Source organism: Sabethes cyaneus, chromosome 3, assembly GCF_943734655.1.
Source record: "Sabethes cyaneus chromosome 3, idSabCyanKW18_F2, whole genome shotgun sequence".
NCBI classification, from domain to species: Eukaryota; Metazoa; Arthropoda; class Insecta; order Diptera; family Culicidae; genus Sabethes; species Sabethes cyaneus.
The window spans coordinates 136,664,613-136,684,939 of NC_071355.1; the positions used below are offsets into that span (position 1 = coordinate 136,664,613).

At 37.9% G+C, this 20,327-nt stretch overlaps 1 protein-coding gene across 1 annotated transcript in view; it reads left to right on the forward strand.

Annotated features, from left to right (window-relative positions):
• Positions 1 to 20,327, forward strand: part of LOC128740178 (E3 ubiquitin-protein ligase TRIM37-like) — a 76,856-nt gene continuing 56,529 nt past the window's right edge. The window contains exons 1-5 of the mRNA XM_053835706.1: positions 1 to 121; positions 179 to 400; positions 15,811 to 15,976; positions 16,032 to 16,335; positions 16,400 to 16,507. Coding sequence (XP_053691681.1) covers positions 47 to 121; positions 179 to 400; positions 15,811 to 15,976; positions 16,032 to 16,335; positions 16,400 to 16,507 — 875 coding nt within the window. The 5' untranslated portion in view covers positions 1 to 46. The remainder of the gene's footprint in view (positions 122 to 178; positions 401 to 15,810; positions 15,977 to 16,031; positions 16,336 to 16,399; positions 16,508 to 20,327) is intronic.

Below are 20,327 nucleotides of genomic sequence, written 5' to 3' on the forward strand. Positions count from 1 at the left end.
ATAATAGATAATTAAAACTTTAATAAAAATAAACAGAGTTAGGTTGATGGCGAAACGCATAGTATCAGTTGCTTCAAATGTAGCAAATTATGCTACTGGTAACAATGAACAAATCCCAGAGGTACACGACCGTATAAAAATTTACTATTGACGCTAATGCGTTTTTCGTTTTTTTTAGATTATCAATGATGTTTTCCGGTGTTTTATATGCATGGAAAAGCTTCAAGAGGCTCATTTATGCCCGCATTGTTCAAAACTATGTTGCTATTCGTGCATTTCTCGTTGGTTAACCGAGCAACGCCATCAATGTCCACACTGTCGTGCAACATTGCACGTTTCAGAACTTGTAAATTGCCGATGGTTTGAAGAAGTTGCTGTTCATATTGAGAATCTGCAACAAGTAAGTAACTAAATCCTACACCACATTTCCATTTTTGTGGATACTTCCACACTGTACTGATACTTCCATTGGAATCCTAAAAAATAGTTGCGACGCGCCAAGAGTGGGACACGGTTTTTTTTATTTGCTAATGATACTCGATATTAAGGGGGGCCCTACTCTGAAAGCTCGAAAAATGAGCGTATTTCGTGATTTTTTTTTGAATGTTGCAATTAAAGTTCAGGGCTAGTTATTTATTTAGTTACATTTAAAGGTTTATAGTGATTATTATGCTGTTGGCAGCTGGACGCGTGGTTGGTTTCTAGACAACAGTACCTTGCTGATGGTGCGCGCCGGGGATAAACGGTGTATTGGGGAATGGATTAGGATTTTGAATGTTTAGATCAATACCCAGAATGTTACACAGCATACAAAAGGGTTGATTATGCGACCTTTTGAAAACTAAACCCAGAAGTTTTTGTGCCAACGTAAGAGGAGCACCACAATCACGGACAAGACACAACACTTATACCTAACTCTTACAAAATGTTAAAAATAAATCAAATTATTTTCAACTTACGCGACGACCGGTTTCAAGCATCATATGCTTATCTTTAAGACGAAGTTAGACATCGGCTGTCGTCCCGAAGATTGGCATATGATGCCTGAAACCGATCAACGCGTGAGTTTGTTTGACATTTTGTAAGAGTTATACGTGTTGTGTCTTGTCTGCGATTGTATTTAGTGACTACTTTTACGAGCTAAAAAAAATTTCAACCTAATCGGTCCACTAGTTTTGGAGATACACGTATACACGTACCTGATAAAACAAAGTCTCGAAAAAAAATGCGATTAAAGTTTCGTTCAGGAACGCACTTTCTTTAAGATGACCCCATAGTTTTTGTTGTAACTTTTCAACGAACTGAAATACCAAAATATCCGTTTGGAACAATATTTTAAAATTTATAAGCCCACCCGAAAATGCAAAAATGCAAACTGATTTTCTAGAGCAGGGTTTCCTCTTAATTTGATTCCACTACTCCTTTGATTGATTGCATAAGTTTTTGTGCATCCTCTTTAAGTAGGTGTTCAACTAACGTACCCATTTCTACGATCGTAAGGGCATGAACAGGTGTATGGTCCCAGATAACACAACATCGTAATAGAAAGTTCACATTAAGTCGTATGCGTGTCAATTTTACATTGAAATTGTATAACGATTAGTGTAGGTCAAAACAAAGTGAACAATAAGTTGTTTTGCAGTCGTACGTGTCCTCATATATAACTGATGACTGTGAATTATAAAGTAGTATAGATGATTGCAATATTAAGTCATATCTTAATCATATATCCAGGAGTTCTAAGAACCACGCAAGATCCCAGTAAACAATTTGGTTTGTATATCTTGATTGCAACTTGCTGATAATCGCATCATAACGCCTATTTTTAGTCTTCAAGCAGGAACGCATTCGAAGATTCAATAACGCCTCACTGCTCCAGAATGAAGATAATAATAACACTGCAAAGCTTGCAGCGATGTGACTTGCGAGAGAATAATACATAGGCCGAACATTTGTGTTTTATCTTTGCGCTTTCTATTCTTCGCCTTTGGTCCGTTTGCGGTGCGAAGCGTACATGATATTCTTCACTCTTCTTCGAATGCTTCGATCTTCATGAAGAAGCGAACAAAAATTTTTCACCGAGGCGATGATTAATAGCTTAGTTTAGTTGGCTGCAGATAACGGATAAAATGTAAAAGCAAACTGTTTCCGTATTTTATTTTTGGAAACCTAGGAAAATAGTGTGTATGTATGTATGTGTGAGTGTACGTATGCGCGAGTGTACGTATGTGTGTACTTAAGAACGTTTTGCACTCACTTTTCTCAGAGTCGATAGACAGATTTGGATGATCTTGGTGACAAATGAAAGATCACTATTGAATTTTATATAAGTATATAAGCAAACGTTCTTTGAAAACTGTTCTGTTTAAACCTATCAAACGAAAATAAACTATATTTAAACTTGAATACTTAGGAACGTATATAAAACCGTCAAAACGAGGATAACCAAAACATCTATCAAGTGTCGATTTTATGTATTGATGTATGTATGTGTGCTTGCATGTATGTATATGAGTATGTGTGTATTTGTGGTGTATGTACGTGTGCTTGTAACTTCGCGCAGAATTCGCCAAACCGAACCGGGAATTGTCCGCTAAGCCTTCAGAATTGCCTCGAAGAAATATTCTGAGATGTCAGTTTTGTTTTTAAAAAAGAATAAAACTGATTTTCGAATACGGTCGTGTCAAAAATAATCCGTGAAACGTGCCAAAATCGGTTTAATCTGTAGCTGGTTTATAGAAATAGTTACTCGTAGAATTAAAATAGCAAGAACTAGTTTTCCTATACAAATTTCAAACAAATTTTGCGTTCTTGCAATCAACAAAGACTTGCACTTGACAAACAATTATTTATCTCATTCAATTTCATATTGTTTCCGTAGTTACTGATATTTTACATATATTCATAGAGGACTGAAAAAATGATCATCTATGTGATATATTTTCCTAACCATACGAATATATTTAAAATTAATAAAGGTGTTGATAAAATAAATTAACTGGGTGACGCTAAGAAATGTTTACGCACCCCAGGAAGAGAAATATCACTATTGCACCTAGCACATTCTTGAATTAGGCTATTACAAATACATATTTTATAAAGTTTTTGTCCTTCCGGTGTTCGGCCACTGAAGGGGGGGGGGGGGGCGAAAAAAAAACAAAGTGAATTTTTTAATCGAGCAAAAAAAAACATGGATTTTAAGAATTTTTATTTAAGGTTTAAACATGAAAACCGAATCTATTCTTGCTTATAATATATACGTTATTATTTTCTATGCAAAAATATACGAAAAAAGACAAAAACGAGGGAAATATTTTTTGAATGGTTTTCGGAAATTCCATTGTTCGAATTCGTGCTAGAAGCGTTAGTTCAACTCTTTTCTCATCCGTCGGCTCTAGCGTATATTCGTATACTTTATATATCATGGTAAAATATGACTTTCTTCGGGAAAATAGTTTGAGTAATAGCAGCCTGGCCGATAGTACGTAAAATTGTTTTACTTGATTAAAAAAATCACATTGCCCCCCCCCCTCCCCCTTCAGTTGCCTCACGTCGGAAGGACAAAAACTTCATAAAATATAAACAGTGGCATAACTTGAGAACGGCTGGGCCTAAAAAAAATTAAAATGACATAACATGATAATGCGTAGCATTTGATTTTGTTCTGGTTTTACAAAAAAAGGAAAATTTGGATATTTTTGAAAAATTTATCAGATTTAAAAAAAAAATCGAAAGACATTTTAGAACATGTTTTAAGCTATCTTTAATAAAAATGATATAAATCTGAGGGGACATGTTTTGATAATTCAAGTTTAATGATTTTTGTCTTGATTTTGAAAAGTTTTTTCTTTCAGTGTATTTTTTCCGAAAATATACTTAATTTCCTATAACTTTTCCGTTGACGTCATTTTTAACAAAGAAGTGGTTCCCGAGATACGATATTTAAAAAAATCCCATTTATAAATACGCCCTTTTGAAAAGTTACTCTTGACGAAAATAATTAAGTTTCGTACACTCTTAAATGATTCTACCTGTAAATTGGTCGGATTTAGTTAAAGTTAGGTGGAAACTACTCAAAATGCCCTTAAAGTGTACAAACTCAGATTTTGAGTAGTTTTTCAACCAAAAAATTGGTAGTAGGAACTTAAAATTGCGTTATTTGTCATAGAGAATAATTCAATTATCGTTAGCAAGTCGCCAAAATTGGTTGAAATTTTTACCCAAAGTTTGAGTTTGTACACTTTAAGGGCATTTTGAGTAGTTTCAACCTAGCTTTAACTAAACCCGACCTATTTACAGGTAGAATCATTTAAGAGTGTAGAAAATGAATCCTTGTGTGGCATCTAACATATCAGCAAACTTTCATTTCATTAACAAATATTCGAGACAAACCGTTTTGTTAGTTGAGTTAGAATTGCTCAGATAGTGCACTTACACCCCTTTCCTTCCAAACGAAAACCAACTTTTATTTTGCTCGTTTTTTTCATGTTTTTAAAAAAGTCATTAAACGGTAAAATTTTGACGTGAATTTTCTGGCATGCATAAAACCTTATTCAAAGTATCCTTTCCTACCATTATCTCGATTTTTTCAATTTTGTCACTTACACCCCTTTCCTTCTCACCCCCTCAAATCAGACCGGACCAAGTCGCAAAATTTAAATAATTTAAATTATTGACAACACACGGTTAAGAATTTCCAAAGCGACAATTCACTCTAATCAGAATACATAAATGTTTTAAACAGCCAAAGATACTAAATGATTTCGAACGATTGAAACCTTTAAACTACACAGTAGTAGCAAACTTGGACTTTGACTTCGACCGGTCCAAGTCGCAACATTTAATAAAATGAGTTAATGACAGCAAACGATCAAGAAATTTCTAAGCTACATTATACACTAATCAGACTACATAAATGTTGCAAACAGCCAGAGTTATGAGAAGATTTCGAACGATTCATAGCTATAAACCATACAGAGCAGCAAACTTTGAACGCGTTTTTCTCGAAATCAAAGTTTTGTTACTAGGTTCGGTTTGACTTAACGCCGACCAAATAACAGAATTAAGAGGAAAAGTTTTAGGTTTATCTAGCCGCAATGCAACAAATCTTCTGATTCTGTTTACCATCACAACGAATTTTGCCATTCGACATGAATAACTGGTTTCCCTTGTTTCCTAAAATCATTCATTCATTCGCGAGGAAGAACCAAAAACTATTCTTCATGAAGAATGTAGATGATATCGCTCACTATTGAATGCTTCTTTAGCTGAAGACTGCTTTGTGAATCGCATTAACCCGTAGTTCATGAGTGAGCAATACTTGTTGCCTGCCATACAGGCGATAATTCAGAGAAGAACGAAGAACATGAAAAAGCGAAATATGCCGAATAGCTTCAACCGCAAAGCTGATCGAAGCTGATCTGAGAAGCTTTTTTTCACAGGTCGTGCAACTCTCTAGAGAATAACTAACAAAGAGAGTAAAGCGCTTTCGCGATAATCAGCAAGCCTGATTGCAACTGAGAAATACGAAATCATATCTGAATGAAAAAGTTATATTTTACACCACCTAAGAACATATAAGTACCAAAGTGGAGGCAAGTGGAGGTAATTTCATCTTGCGTGGTTTGCAACTTAATACTCCTGAATATATGATTAAGAGATAACTTAATATTACAATAATCAACTATACTGATATGTAATTCACAGTCATGAGCTGTATATGAGGACACGCACGACTGCAAAACAACTTATTGTTTACTTTGTTTTGACATACTCTAATTAGGCTTATGCAAATTTGAAAAATAGTTTGAGTCCTGGTCTCAAAATATTGTTGAAGGGGGGGGGGGGGCAAGAAAAAAATAATAACATCAAACCTTCAATAACTAAACAAAAGAGAAGAAACCAGCGTATATTTTTCCATATTATTAAAAATTTAATACAGATATTTTGTACAGTACTTAAATTTTAGTTCAAACCGAACTAAACTTCGATATTTTTCGACCCAAGCACATAAAGTAAGGATCCTGGTAGAGATTAGTGAGATTAGGTACCGACCATTTTTTACTTGAAACGCATATACATGCTGTGCTACCGACATGTTTTAAGAAAACAAATCTCTGAAACTATTCACGTTTGAAACCGCTTATTTGTTGGTCAACCTTTTAGTCATTAATATCAGGCCATCCATTCCTCTGTTGATGCTTGTTCTCCAACAATAACGTGTTCACCTTTGCATATTAAGGATGCAAACTGTTTCGTAAATTTCAATTTTTGAACACTTCAGTCACATCCTTTCTGCATGCATACATTTCATGGCAAAAATCTGTATCTCTGTGTTTTACGTTCCTAACATCCAAAATTAGGGTACGTACTTGGACACTTTACCGAATAAAACGACCAATTTGGAGCTCCCCAAGCACCAATAGCTGATATTCCGGGGTATTTAATTTGTCGTATTTCTATCTTATCTAGTACCTATGACGCCAACTGCAATTCGGAATTTCTCCGTCAACAGCGGTACAGAATTTCACTCATATAGTGTTTGATTGATTTTTGCCTCAATCTAATTAGGTTCTTTTAAAACAAGTTGAATTAAAATGGAACGAACGAAAGTTGGTGAAAGAAAGTTGATCAATACTAACGGGATAATCGCTTTAACTTTGCACATATTGGATAATTTTTAGATGTAAAGTCGTTGAACTGTAAAAAATCTTCTTTTCACTAAAGACTTTATTTTTTTGCCCCTTCACATTTCGGAAATTTTTGTATATTTGTATTTGTATTTGTATAAGCCTTAATATGCAATCTATACCTATAAAACCCCGATTTAATCCACCTATTGGTTAAAGGAACCTTTGTTATACCATCTCATGTGTCATTTGAGTTAGAATTCGACACGCCTTCGGAACTCAACTTTTTGATAACACTATGGTAGTTATCATCAATACATATGCATGTCTATGTAATATACTGATAAATTTGTATAATATTCCAAAGCAATCAAAAAATGTGAAAAATGCGCGAAAATTTCCATGTTGGGGTTTTTGGGGCCAGGGAAGGGAAGCTTCTCTCGATGGCAAAAGACCCCTCCCCCAACTAAGAGGGGGGGGGGCTCCCATACAAATCTATACCTATAAAAATGGATTTCTGTCTGTCTGCCCGAATGTTCCTTATAGAATCGAAAACTACTTAACCGATCGGCATGAAAATTTGCATATAAGGGTTTTTGGGGCTAGGGAAGGTTCTTATGATGGTTAGAGACCCCTCCCCCCACTAAGAGCGGGGGCTCCTATACAAATGAAACACAAATTTCTGCATAACTCGAGAACTAATCAAGCAAATGGAACAAAATTTTACACGTGGGTGTTTTTGGAGACAAGAATTTTTTCTATGGTGAATTAAGACCCCTGCACACTTTAGATGGGGGGCTCCCATACAAATTAAATACAAATTTCTTCATAACTCGTAAACTAATTAATCAAATGGAAACATATTTGGCATGTGGGTGTTTTTGGAGGCATGAATATTTTCTATGATGCATTAGGACCCCATACCTTTTTAGGAGGGGGCTCCTATACAAATGAAATACAAATTTCCTCATAACTCCAGAACTAATCAAGCAATTGGAACCAAATTTAGCATGTTGGTGTTTTTTTTTCTATTGTGAATTGAGACCCCTCCCCTCTTTAGGAGGGGAGCTTCCATACAAATGAAATACAAATTTCCTCATAACTCGAGAACCATTCATGCAAATGGAACAAAATTTGGCATGAGGGGGGTTTTGGAGGCAGGATTTTTTTATGATGGTTTGAGACCCCGCACCCCTGTGGTAGGGGGATAAGAACTCTCATACAAATAAAACAGAAATTTTTGCGTAACTCAAAAACTAATCGAACTCGAGAAATTTTAGAATCCTCCATAAAACATTAGTCAATAACAAGACCACCAAAAACTATCAATAGTAACATTATATAATTCAGCGCGAGACGGCCACAGGCCGCGAGTGTTGCCGGCGACCTGCCGTCGGAAGCGCAGGCCACTGCGGGGAGGGGAGCCTACCGTAGAGATCACCTCTATCTAGGTTTATTTATTTTCCTAGATCTACTGACCTCTATTACTTTCCTTCAGTTGGGTCATCCCTGCGAAATGGTACTTTCTACGAAAAGATTTTCCGTGAAATGGTACATCCAGCGTAAGGTTTTGTGCGAAATGGTACCGTGAACGTACCATATTCTGCGCAGTTAAGACATTTTTATGATTCCTTCGCTATTATAAGTATTCTAGAGTTAAATTGATAACGTTGATAGCAGCAACATGTAGTGCTACGGTCTATAATATATGGTAAAAAACATGGGAATTAAAAGTCGACCAACAATTGAGTATATCTTTCGTTTTGTAAACTTGTCCACGGTGCCTAATTCTGCGCACTCTCTTGCCCATGTTCCTAATTCTGCGCATGTTTGTTCCTAATTCTGCGCACCTAAAAAATAACAATAAACATTCATACCATGTAGTTTATGTCTTTATACGATGAAAGCACATCAAAAATCCGACATTAGCCATTACCATGATTAAATCCATGATCTGGCCTTCTTGTGCTGTCCAGGTGGCACAGGAACATTATTATCATTTGGATTGGCATATTTTAAATATTTTATTGTCGATAACGTGAAGGGCGAGTTCATTCGGGTTTTCTCTATACTGAACATTATACTTTAGACTAATATTAACAACCACTTCCCCACTCCCTGACAGCTCAATGAAGTTCGACTGTCAAAAAAAATCAGAAGACATGGTTCCATGAATTGGCGTTCGTAGGTTCGGACCCCCAGCCGTAACACAGGATTCCAATCAATGCAAGTTAAAGATTCTACTTGAATTTCTATGCCTCCAAACCTCAGCCATTTGGGAGAAGTTGCGTATTTTTTCGCGATTTCTTCATAAGATACATTACTGCGCAGAATTTGGAACATGAATAAAAAATCTGTGCCTAAATCTGCGCACTACTGCATCGCATTTTTCCAACGAAAACAAGGCATGCAATCACTCTTTTTGCCTAAAACATGACTAAAACTAATTATTCTTTCTAATTATGCTGGGTAATTTGATCATTGCAAAGAATTTCGATCATAATTTTGTTAATTTTCTAGAAGGACAGTTTTAGCGTTGGCGCTAACGACGTTGTTTTCTGACATATAAAATACTTTCAGCTTCACTTTAATTTATTTCGCTGTCAAATATTATGGCCCTTTTGTGAATAATGGCGTAATATTCAACAGAGATTTATAAAAAAATAACACAATGGCCATAGTTATGCACAATGTTGAAAAATACATATATAAAGAAAAATGCGCAGAATTAGGAGCTGCGCAGAATATGGTACGTTCACGGTATTCTGCGAAACTGTATATTCCGCGTTATGGTCAACCGAGAATTGATGTTCCGCAAAATGGTATTCGGCGAAATGGTTTGTAATGATGGCGAATATTTAAATGCTGTCCGCTTTATTTATCAGGTTAGGCAATGGGAGGAGTGTTTTTCTATTTTACTGTGAGGAAAATTTGTATATTAAAACACCCGTGAACTTCTAGGAAAATTGCAAAACTCGGGATTGTGATAAAGGTCATTCGAGATTCAGGATTTATGTACAACACAGTTTAATTTGTGGCAATACGAAGTTTGTCGGGTCAGCTAGTTCCATTATAAAATTAACATACATACGATTTAATGTGAACTTTCTATTACGATCTTGTGTTATCTGGGATAGAATTACAAATGGTTTTCAAAACTTTCGCACGTATACTGCCTCCACTTTGGTGGTAATATGTTCTTATGTGGTGTGAAATGTAACTTTTTCGTTCAGATATGATTTCGTATTTCTTAGTTGCAATCGAGATATACAAACCAAATTGTTTAGTGAGGTGTACTTACGGGTACACTAAATCAGCCACCCATGGTGTGTATGGTTGCCAGAGATGCCAGAAGTGAAGACATGCCTTCATTTTAAAGACATTTTGGTTACAAAAAAGTGAAATGTCTTCGCTGGAAGACATGTCTTCACCATGCAATTTAAATGAGCGGAAAGCCGAAAGAAGACAAGTGAAGACATTTTTCCTTGATTCATGAAGACTTTTCAATAAATACTCTGGCATCCCTGACGGTTGCCTATATGCTATACTATGCTAATACTAATATTTTTAGCGGCTGGTTTCCGGGGTTTATGTGGTTTGGCGACGGATTCTCTTTATAAATACTGCGCACTAGCTCTTTGGTCTCGATGGTTGGGAGGCGGGTGTGATTATGTTTTATAGCTTCTGTCGACTGCCGCGCATGTCCCGGTCGTCTTGCGCTCAATTTACTTTGTACACCTGTCTTGGGACACTGTTTAAATGCCGGCGGGATGAAAGATGAAATTTGTTCCATGGTCCGAGATTTGTCTTCCTATTGGTTCGTCTGTGGTTATTTGTGTTGGAGGATTGATGGTGAGTGCGCGGTTGAGGACTACCGTTGTCAGGCGGGGCCGACGAGACCTACACTTCTTCACTATACTACACTTTACAACTCAAGTAGTACAAAATGTCCATGGTAAACCTCATTTACATCCATCCTTTTGTCTCTTATCATCATTATCATCATCATCATAATCATCATCATCGTTGTCGTCACTATACTTACTTACTTATGTGTCCATGTCCGCCGGTCCGGCAGAACAAAGGGATGAAATCAGAGATCTCCACTGCTGACGGTTACCCGCCATGGATTTACCTGTCGCCAGGACAGGTTCTGGTCTACAGCCCGGATGTCGTTGGCTAAGCTCCGTCGCCATGAGCCTCTGGGTCTGCCTCTTCTACGCTGTCCTTGTGGATTCCAGTCGAGTGCTGCGCTGCAAACCTCGTTCACTCCTTTCCTCAAGGTGTGTCCGATCCACTTCCACCTACGTTCACGAATTTCTGTGGCTATCGGCCGTTGATGACACCGACGGTGGAGTTTCTCATTGGATATCCAATTATCAGGCCACCAGGCACGAATAATGTATCGCAGGCACCGGTTAATGAATACCTGCAGTTTTTGCGTTGTCTCCGCTGAGACGAACCACGTTTCGCAGGCATACAGCAGTACGGATTTAACGTCTGAATTAAAGATTCGGGTTGTCGTACGCAGAGTGATCTGGTTTGAGCGCTAAATGTTTCGCAAACACCCAAAGGCACCCCTGGCCTTCCTGATCCGTGTGGCTATATCAGTTTTGGTACCACCATCGGGCGTTGTTTGGCTACCAAAATATTGAAAGGCGGCGGTATCTTTTCTACGTTGTGCGAGCAAGACAATGTCGTCGGCTAGGTCGAGGTCATTCAGCTGCTCCATCGTTAGAGGATTCCAAGGTCTCGATTTGGTCTACTGTCAATTGTTCCGACTAATATCTCATCCATAACGATGAGAAACAGAAGCGGTGATAAAATGCAGCCCTGTCTCACGCCAGCAGTAACCCTTATGGGGTCGGACAAGACGCCGTCGTGCAAAACCTTGCACGAGAACGCCTCGTACTGAGCCTCGATGAGATGGACTAGTTTATCTGGAACCCCTCTACGCCTAAGTGCGCCCCAGATGTTTTCGTGATTGAGTCGGTCAAACGCCTTTTCGAAGTCAACGAACACCAGCAGAAGAGAGTCCTGGAATTCGTTGATCTGCTCCAATATAATGCGGAGCGTTGTGATATGGTCTACACATGATCGGCCAGCACGGAATCCAGCTTGCTGCCGCCGGAGAGTAGCGTCGATCTTCTCCTGGATCCGGTTGAAGATTACCTTACAGAGTACTTTGAGAGTAATACAGAGCAACGTGATGCCACGCCAGTTACCGCATTCCGTTAGGTCTCCTTTCTTAGGGACTTTGACCAATATGCCCTGCATCCAGTCCACCGGAAAAGTTGCGGTTTCCCGAATATTGCTGAAAAGCTGATGCATCATCTGGGCTGACAAAGATGGGTCAGCTTTGAGCATTTCGGCTGAAATACGATCTATCCCTGGCGTTCTATTGGATTTCATACTCTTGATGGCTGCTACAATTTCATCCAGCGATGGCGCCTCCGAGTTCACGCGATTTATTCGATGAACTGTAGGCGTCGTCGTCGAAATAAAAATAATCTGGACCAGCCAATTTGCTATTTGAGCTGGAAATGCCCATATCAAATAACAAATAAGATGGTATAACAAAGGTTCCTTTCACCACTAGGTGGAATAAATCGGGTTTTTATTTAACAGCTTGCTTGGATCTAGCGTTACAGTCAGATACAAGGAAACTATATAGAGTAGGGCGGGGCATAAGTGCGATGTTTGAAGTTGTGATCAATTTTCGTGAGATATAAAGAAGGACAACAACATAATATATTTTATAGTGATGCAGTAACTCAATGTCTTTACATTCAACTATAAATCATCTGCGGTAATAGTGTTTTGCAAATAAATTCTTGTTTCTTCTGATCAAGTGCCGATTCGCACTTTTACCCCACTACCGGGGCAAAAGTGCGAATACCGCGGGGCAAAAGTGTGAAGCTCGAATCCATTAAATTAGCACAACAGTAGCTAACAAAACCATATTATCTCCAATCTGCGGTATGTTTTGGTAAGGAATATTCTCAATTTGCACCTTTTCTATTTTGCGCTGGTGTGTTGAGACCTCCGTCAGATCGAAACTTTTCCAAACGTTTGTTTTTTGTTTCATCAGCGGAAAAATATTGTTTTCCTTCAGCCTACATCTGTAGAGCACACAGTTTTCTGCAGATCTTCCATTTCTAGTATCTGTATCTAGTATTACGGAAAAGCGAAATGTATTTTGTAAATTCTTTTCATCGTATTTTTAAAACAGATATGTGAGTGATGTAACACGCTGCTACAAATTTTCAACAAGTAATATCCTCCTGTTGATATCGTATTTGCCGTATAACGAAAAATTACATTAAAACCGCCCTAAAATAACATTTGCACATAACTCAGCAACTATGCTTCGTAAGCAACCAAAGTTTACGTTAGATTCAAGCTGTTAAAGTAGTCACCCATCCATGCCAATGTAGTTAATTTACTCGGAATCTGCACCGATAAATCATTGAATCGCACTTTTACCCCTCCTTACTCTATATTAATACTTCATTAAAACGATTACACATTATACGTAGCGGTTCGTGGTCTGCAAATAAATGATTCCGTGGCTCCAGGTACAAGAAGGGTAGCGGTCGTTCCGGAGCGTATATGTTCAGTTGTTCTAACAACGCCGGGCAGTCGATGTGATTCGTTAAAAATTTAGCAGCAAACACGGCTTGTGCGATTCGTCGTCTCAGTTCCAACGGCTGTAAACCGGAAAGTCGGCAGCCATGGGAGATGACGAAGAGCATAACGGATGAATTTTGAAGTAGGACTACTTCTTTGATTTCTATTTGGGGTGCACTTTAGAAAAACGAAAAGGGAACATGTAACGAAAAGTGGTTATGGTTTGCACGCTTATAACTCAGTCATCCGTCAACAGATTCTAGAGATATTGGTATCAATCGATTGGAAATTTTTAAAAAATCCATTACGACACAGATTACATGTTTCCCTAACAGACGTTTAATAATTGAGAAAATATGAGTCGAATATTTAATATTTCATTATTTGCATTTTTTTTGCCTTCCCACGTCAGTGCTTCCCTAGCACGGATGACAGAAATATATACGAGATGAGCTATGGGTTAAACTTCCTTTCCTTACCTTATTCGGTAAGCAGCTAGCTTGTGACGCATCGGACAGCCAGTTTTCGAGTCACATCCGTGGCATAATTTTAAAGGTTGTATTTGAAACATTGTTTGCCTTTGCCTCGGTGCGCGTCATCAGTCGCTCACCGGCTTTCGTTGGAGACACATCGGCAAGCAGCTAGCTTGCGACTCATAACATCATAAACATAAAAGTCTATCTTGATTACAGATTCTACCAGTAGCGTTTGTCCCATAAACAGTATTCCCACCATTAATCCACACACCAATAACCTATCTCATGGACGAAAGTAGATAATGGACACCACGAGTCAGAAATTTGAGAATTCGAGATTAACAAACGGACCTTTTCAGGTCCACTATTTAAATTAGCTGAAGAGTTGAAATTATGAATTTCTCACATGTAAGAACACAATCCTTTACCTTTCGTTACTCGCGTCAACTCCGATTTATAGGCATGCTAAAACGTAACAGAATTCTCTCGAATACTAATGCCACTTGGTGAAAAACTTATGGAACTTTTTCCACCATTTGAAAGATCTTTGTCTGCGGATCAACCTTACTGAAAACAGTAATTTTATTTATTGCTAGATTCCCGAGATATACCGAGATAAAGTCAACGGTTCACAGGTGTTGTATAAAATACAACAGCGCAAATAAACCTTCCGTTACTGCGCAACAGGGGAATCTATTATTATTATATGAAATTCGCACAAAAATCACCGGCTTTGGCATTGGGAGACGAATTGCTCTACATTCGTAGTCCTACTTCAAGCCTGCGCTAGGCCCCTAGGCATGGACCCTTATACTTTTTTCTGCACTATTTCAATTTTGCGAGACCAATTAGCATGATATGGGCATTGGGCACCCAACAACGGAATTAGTTTTGAGGCTTGATCTCACAAGCGAGCAGTAAAGCGATTTCAGGCATAGTGGGCAAACTTGCAGGCAATCTTAAAAATGAACCCCAGCTGTCGGTTGGCTCTCGAGATAATGTTGTCATAGTGGTTCTTGAATGTAAGTTCATTGTCTAACAGAACTCCCAAATCCTTTATAATCATCCTCAATTTATCCTTTGTACGCGGAGAAGGCAGTTGTGGGAAATGATGTAGTCGTATTAAATAGGCGCTCGTTTTCTGTGAAATGAGGATACGTTGCACTTCTCTATACTCAGTGTTAAGCAGTTAGTAGCACACCAGTATTTCGCAAACGTATTCAAGTACTTCTATAAACAACAATGAATACTTAGTTACTTCTGCAGTTCCGTACAGTCCTTCAAGCACGTAACAATTTTAAAACTTTTTGTATCGTCAGCATAAAATTGTCGGCAATCATGTGGGAGCAAACATGAGACGTCGTTCATGAAAATCGAGAAGAGTAGCGGGCTAAGGTTACTGCCTTGCGGATCTCCAGATCCGGGTGATTGGAGATGCGGTTGGGGACAGTTGATCCTATTTTTATACATAGGCTTCTATTAGTCAAGTAAGATTTAAACCAGCATGTAGCCACAGAACAGAAGTGGAAGTCCGAACGATTCGGCGATCAAAACTGGTAACAGAGTCTTTTTTGTTTTTATTTTTCTTTGGGAAGGATTTCGCATAGAAGCGAATAACAGCAATCAGAACGCTCATTGCCAATCGCATAGCAGCTTTCACATGCTTTCATGTGCATTCGTATGCGTTCGTGTTTTCGTGGAAAAAAGTGACTCGTTACCGCCAGGTTCACTAGTATAGTATCTGTAGAAAGTAGCATGTACGTGTTTGTATTTCTACTTCCACTTCTGTTTTGTGATGCAGCGTCAGTCCGCAGATACACCTAGTCGCTCCATTTTGCTGAGCAGTATTCTATGATCTACCCGATTGAATGCAGCTTTCAAGTCAAGGTAAATAGCGTCAGTTTGAAAGCTAGAATCCAAGTTTTTCAAATATCGGGAGATACTGTAAAATACTCATTATTTTCTTCTACAACTACTTTCGTCTCTTGAAAAGAGTATCGTTATAAAAAAATATAAAACTATTTTTACACCCATCGACCCAATCGACTTACGCTGAAATTTTGCGATTGTTTTAGATTTGTCAGAATATTAAACCTGCTAACGTAAGTTATCGTCAACAAGATCATTGCTTACCTCATAAAGAAAAATTAAGCGTATTTTGTTGGACTTGTATGAAATGTATATGCCACCAGTGTGCACTTTGGGGTGGAACTCATTCTGGTCACTCATTCAAGCAATTAGGTAATTGAGCGAAATATTTTAGCAGGATACTATACAGTAAATGTATATTTTTCAGAATTAGTTTACGAAAGTCATTTGGCCCAAGTTAAAGAGGAACAACAACAGTTGAAGAGCAGGTTACTGGAATTAATAAGCCTTGTTCAAGATGTAGAACAAAATGTAGAAACTGTCCGAAATGCCAAGGATGAAAAAGTTAGTGAGATCAAAACAGCTGTCAATTTGATGGTAGGTCGATTAGATGCCCAGTTAAAAGGAAAATTGCTCACTTTAATGCGTCAAAAAAATTCGCTAACTCAAGAGACTGAACAGTTGGAACACTTACTACATGAAATTGACCACCAATTAACCACGTGTTCTAAGTAATGAATACAGCCATCTGTAAATAATGCATTAGTCATAGTAATTTTTACTTTTACGTTACAGATCGCAGCTTATTGCAAAATCAGCTGAATTGCTAAAGATGATTAATCAAGTACGTACCAAGCCAATGTCTAGTTATGTCACTGTTCCTGTTGCAGCTGATTTTCTTAGGTAAGGGATTAGTATATTTCTTCATAGAAAGTTATTGGTCTAAAAGAAATACAAGATTGTATTTCAGTTTTTGTACAATTAATTAATTTGGTATTTAAAGGTATAAAGATTTATCATATCAAGTCTTTCTGAAATTTGACTAGTGAAATAAATAATTATTAAAGAGTCAGATAAAGTACTCCGGGGCAAGAGGGAACAGTTGTTATAATGTTGCTATGGCTACCGCTTATATGACTAATTCTGATTATAAATAAGTCGTCTCAACTAGAAGTGCCTATAGGGTTTATTTCTAATTCCCGTCGTAGTAAGGAAAGCCACTCTAATTTTCATCATTTCTTAGGTGGATTTAATGAATACTCCAAAAGTCCCTGTGCTGATTTGACTCAAACTTACTTAACTTCGGATCCATGCACTTTGAATTCACTAAACAGCGATTATTAAAGCATTTTATTGAAATTACGCAACTGGCTTTATTTCTTAAATTCATTCTACCGTTTAATCCGTTACCGTTTACCGTTAAAATCCGTCCATCAAAATTTTCCATCATCCGACCTAAAAATCACAATAATGTTTATGAACTAGCGCGCATGTATTTGCATAGGACGGCATGCCAAATGTTATTCGGCAAAATTTCTGCTGGTCATGCAAATTTTCCCGGCTGCAGAATCATGACAATGCGTTCCGTGAGTTGTTTTCATCTATGAATGACGGAAATTAAAACGATTAATCGACATTTTCTTCTTCATCGCATAAAAAACGTAGGAAATTTGGCTGCTAGGAATTCTTTAATGATAAAAAGCATTTAAATAAATCTCAGCTCACTTTGATTTATCGCGTATGATAGGTCAACAAACTAAAATATTAGGGAATAACTAATGCATTGTGTGGCATAAAAATCGCTGATATTTTGAATAATTTGTGTTGGATAGGACGGGAATAGGCAATTACGACAAAGCAGCAACATACCCTATTTTGTTATTTGGCAATACGGGGTAAGTGGGAACGAAGCTCATAACTCACTTCAATCTGATTTTCTCTAACTGAACCTTTCTCGAAATGAAAGATACAACTCCACCGCATACATTAAAATTATAGTTTACACCTAATTCTTTTTTTACATGGATCTTCTTGCACGGCTTTTTTTACACGACTTTTTTGCACGGTTTCTCGAAATAGCACGGATTTTTTTTGCACGGTTTCTCGAAATAGCCCCGATTTCTTTACACGGTTTCTCGAAATAGCACGGATTTTGTTTTTACACGGTTTTTCGACAATTTCGCCATCAACAATATACTTCGATTTATAAAGTACTTTTAAAGCATCTGTTAGAATTTATATATTTTTTCCATAGATTTTTTTGTTTAGGCTCGAATGCTTTAGACACATTCCAGCATAACGCGATACGCGACATCACGAGGAGTCGACTTTCATGGATATTCTACTCCCACTAGCAAAATATATGTTTGTAACTAAGTTATGAAATAGGTGTTATATTATGATTGATAAATGTACTTTCTGACGTTTACTTTTAGATTTGGTTTGTTATTTAGGTAGGTATCATAACTCGAGAACTAATCAAGAAAATGGAACAAAATTTGACATGTGGGTGTTTTTGGAGACAAGAATTTTTCTATGGTGAATTGAAACCTCTCCCTTCTTTGGAGGAGGGAGGGCTCCTATACAAATGAAATACAAATTTCCTCATAACTCGAAAACTAATTAATCAAATGGAACCATATTTGGCATGTGGGTGTTTTTGGAGGCATGAATTTTTTCTATGATGCATTAGGACCCCATACCTTTTTAGGAGGGGGGCACCCATACAAATGAAATACAAATTTCCTCATAACTCCAGAACTAATCAAGCAAATGGAACCAAATTTAGCATGTGGGTGTTTTTGTAGGCAAGTTTTTTCTATGGTGAATTGAGACCCCTCCCTTCTTTGGGAGGGGAATAATGACCCCTCTCTTTTTTAAGAGGGGGGGCTTCCATACAAATGAAATACAAATTTCCTCATAACTCGAGAACTAATCAAGCAAATGGAACCAAATTTTACATGTGGGTGTTTTTGGAGACAATAATGTTTTCTATGGTGAATTGAAAACTCTCCCCGCTTTAGGAGGGGGGCTCCTGTGCAAATGAAATACAAATTTCCTCATAACTCGAGAACTAATTAATCAAATGGAACCATATTTGGCGTGTGGTTGTTTTTGGAGGCATGAATTTTTTCTATGATGAATTAGGACCCCTCTTCCTTTTTAGGAGGGGGGGGGGGCTCCCATACAAATGAAATACAAATTTCCTCATATTTCGAGAACTAATCAAGCAAATGGAACCAAATTTGGCAGGCGGGGGGTTTTGGAGGCAGGAATTTTTTTAATGATGTTAGGTAATGGTAGGGAGTTTTGAACTCATACAAATAAAACAGAAATTTTTGCGTAACTCAAAAACTAATCGAAACGGAGAAATTTTAGAATCTTTCCTAAAACATTAGTCAATAACGAGACCACAAAAAACTATCAATAATAACATTGGATGATTCAGGGTGAGACGGCCACAGGCTGCGAATGTTGCCGGCGACCTGTCATCGGAAGCGCCGGCCACTGCGGGGTGGGGGGGCAGCCCCCAGTGGAGATCACCTCTATCTAGGTTTAATTATTTTCGTATATCTACTGACCTATTACTTTCCTTAAGTTGGGTCACCCCTGCGAAATGGTACTTTTCACGAAAAGATTTTCCGTGAAATGGTACATCCCGCGTAAGGTTTTTCGCGAAATGGTATTCTGCGAAACTATATTCCGCGTTATGGTCAACCGAGAATTGGTGTTCCGCAAAATGGTATTCGGCGAAATGGTTTGTAATGATGGCGAATATTTAAATGCTATCCGCTTTATTTTATCAAGCTAAGCAATGGGGGGAGGGGGGTGTTGTTTTATACTTTACTGTGAGGAAAATTTGTATATTAAAACACCCATGATCTCCTCAGAATCTTGCAAAGCTCGAGATTGTGACAAAGATCATCCGAGATTCACGATTTATGTACAACACAGTTTAATTTGTGGCAATACGAAGTTTGTCGGGTCAGCTAGTAACCTATAAAAACATTTCAGCTTAAGTCTCTCCAAAGCTTGACACAAAATCCGTTGGTTTTCTCTCCTGTTGTGATGTTGCCCTGTTGTGTCGCTGTTGCCAGATTAATCGTTATATTTGTGTTTTATATGAAGAAAAAGTAACTACTGAGAGTTTTTATGACATCCTTGCTCAGTGATGAGTTCAGACGTGAATACAGGGGTCCCCCGAATAAGGCGATGGGTGGTGCGCTACGCCCTTCGCGATATCTCAGATGTTAATTATCCAATAAAGCTGATTTTTGGTGGTTGACTAGGTTGTAGCAGAAACTTACAATGTACCAAAAATCAACTTTATTGGTTAATGGGCAACTCAATAATCGGAATCGGTGTGGGCGTACAGCACCACCCATCGCCTTATTCGGGAGACTGCTGTAAATTGAAAGAAAGAACATGAAAATCCCTTCTGTCGCATGAGATAGATGCACTCTGAAAAATGGATACGTCCGTTTACTGGAATAATTTTGAAAACATCTGGTTTGCAGTCGGCATGGATTTCATCTAAAGGTTAAGAATAAAGTAAATAAAACTTACTAGATTTTCGGGTAAAATGAAAGTTCAGTGGGTGAAAACTGCGCAGGTTGTTATGTAGGTTGAACGTGCAATTTTTTAACTGGTGCATACAGAGTCTATTTTGTTTGCGCGAATGTGCATTAGGTCCAAGTGAAGAAATAGGGCCGGTTTTGTTTAA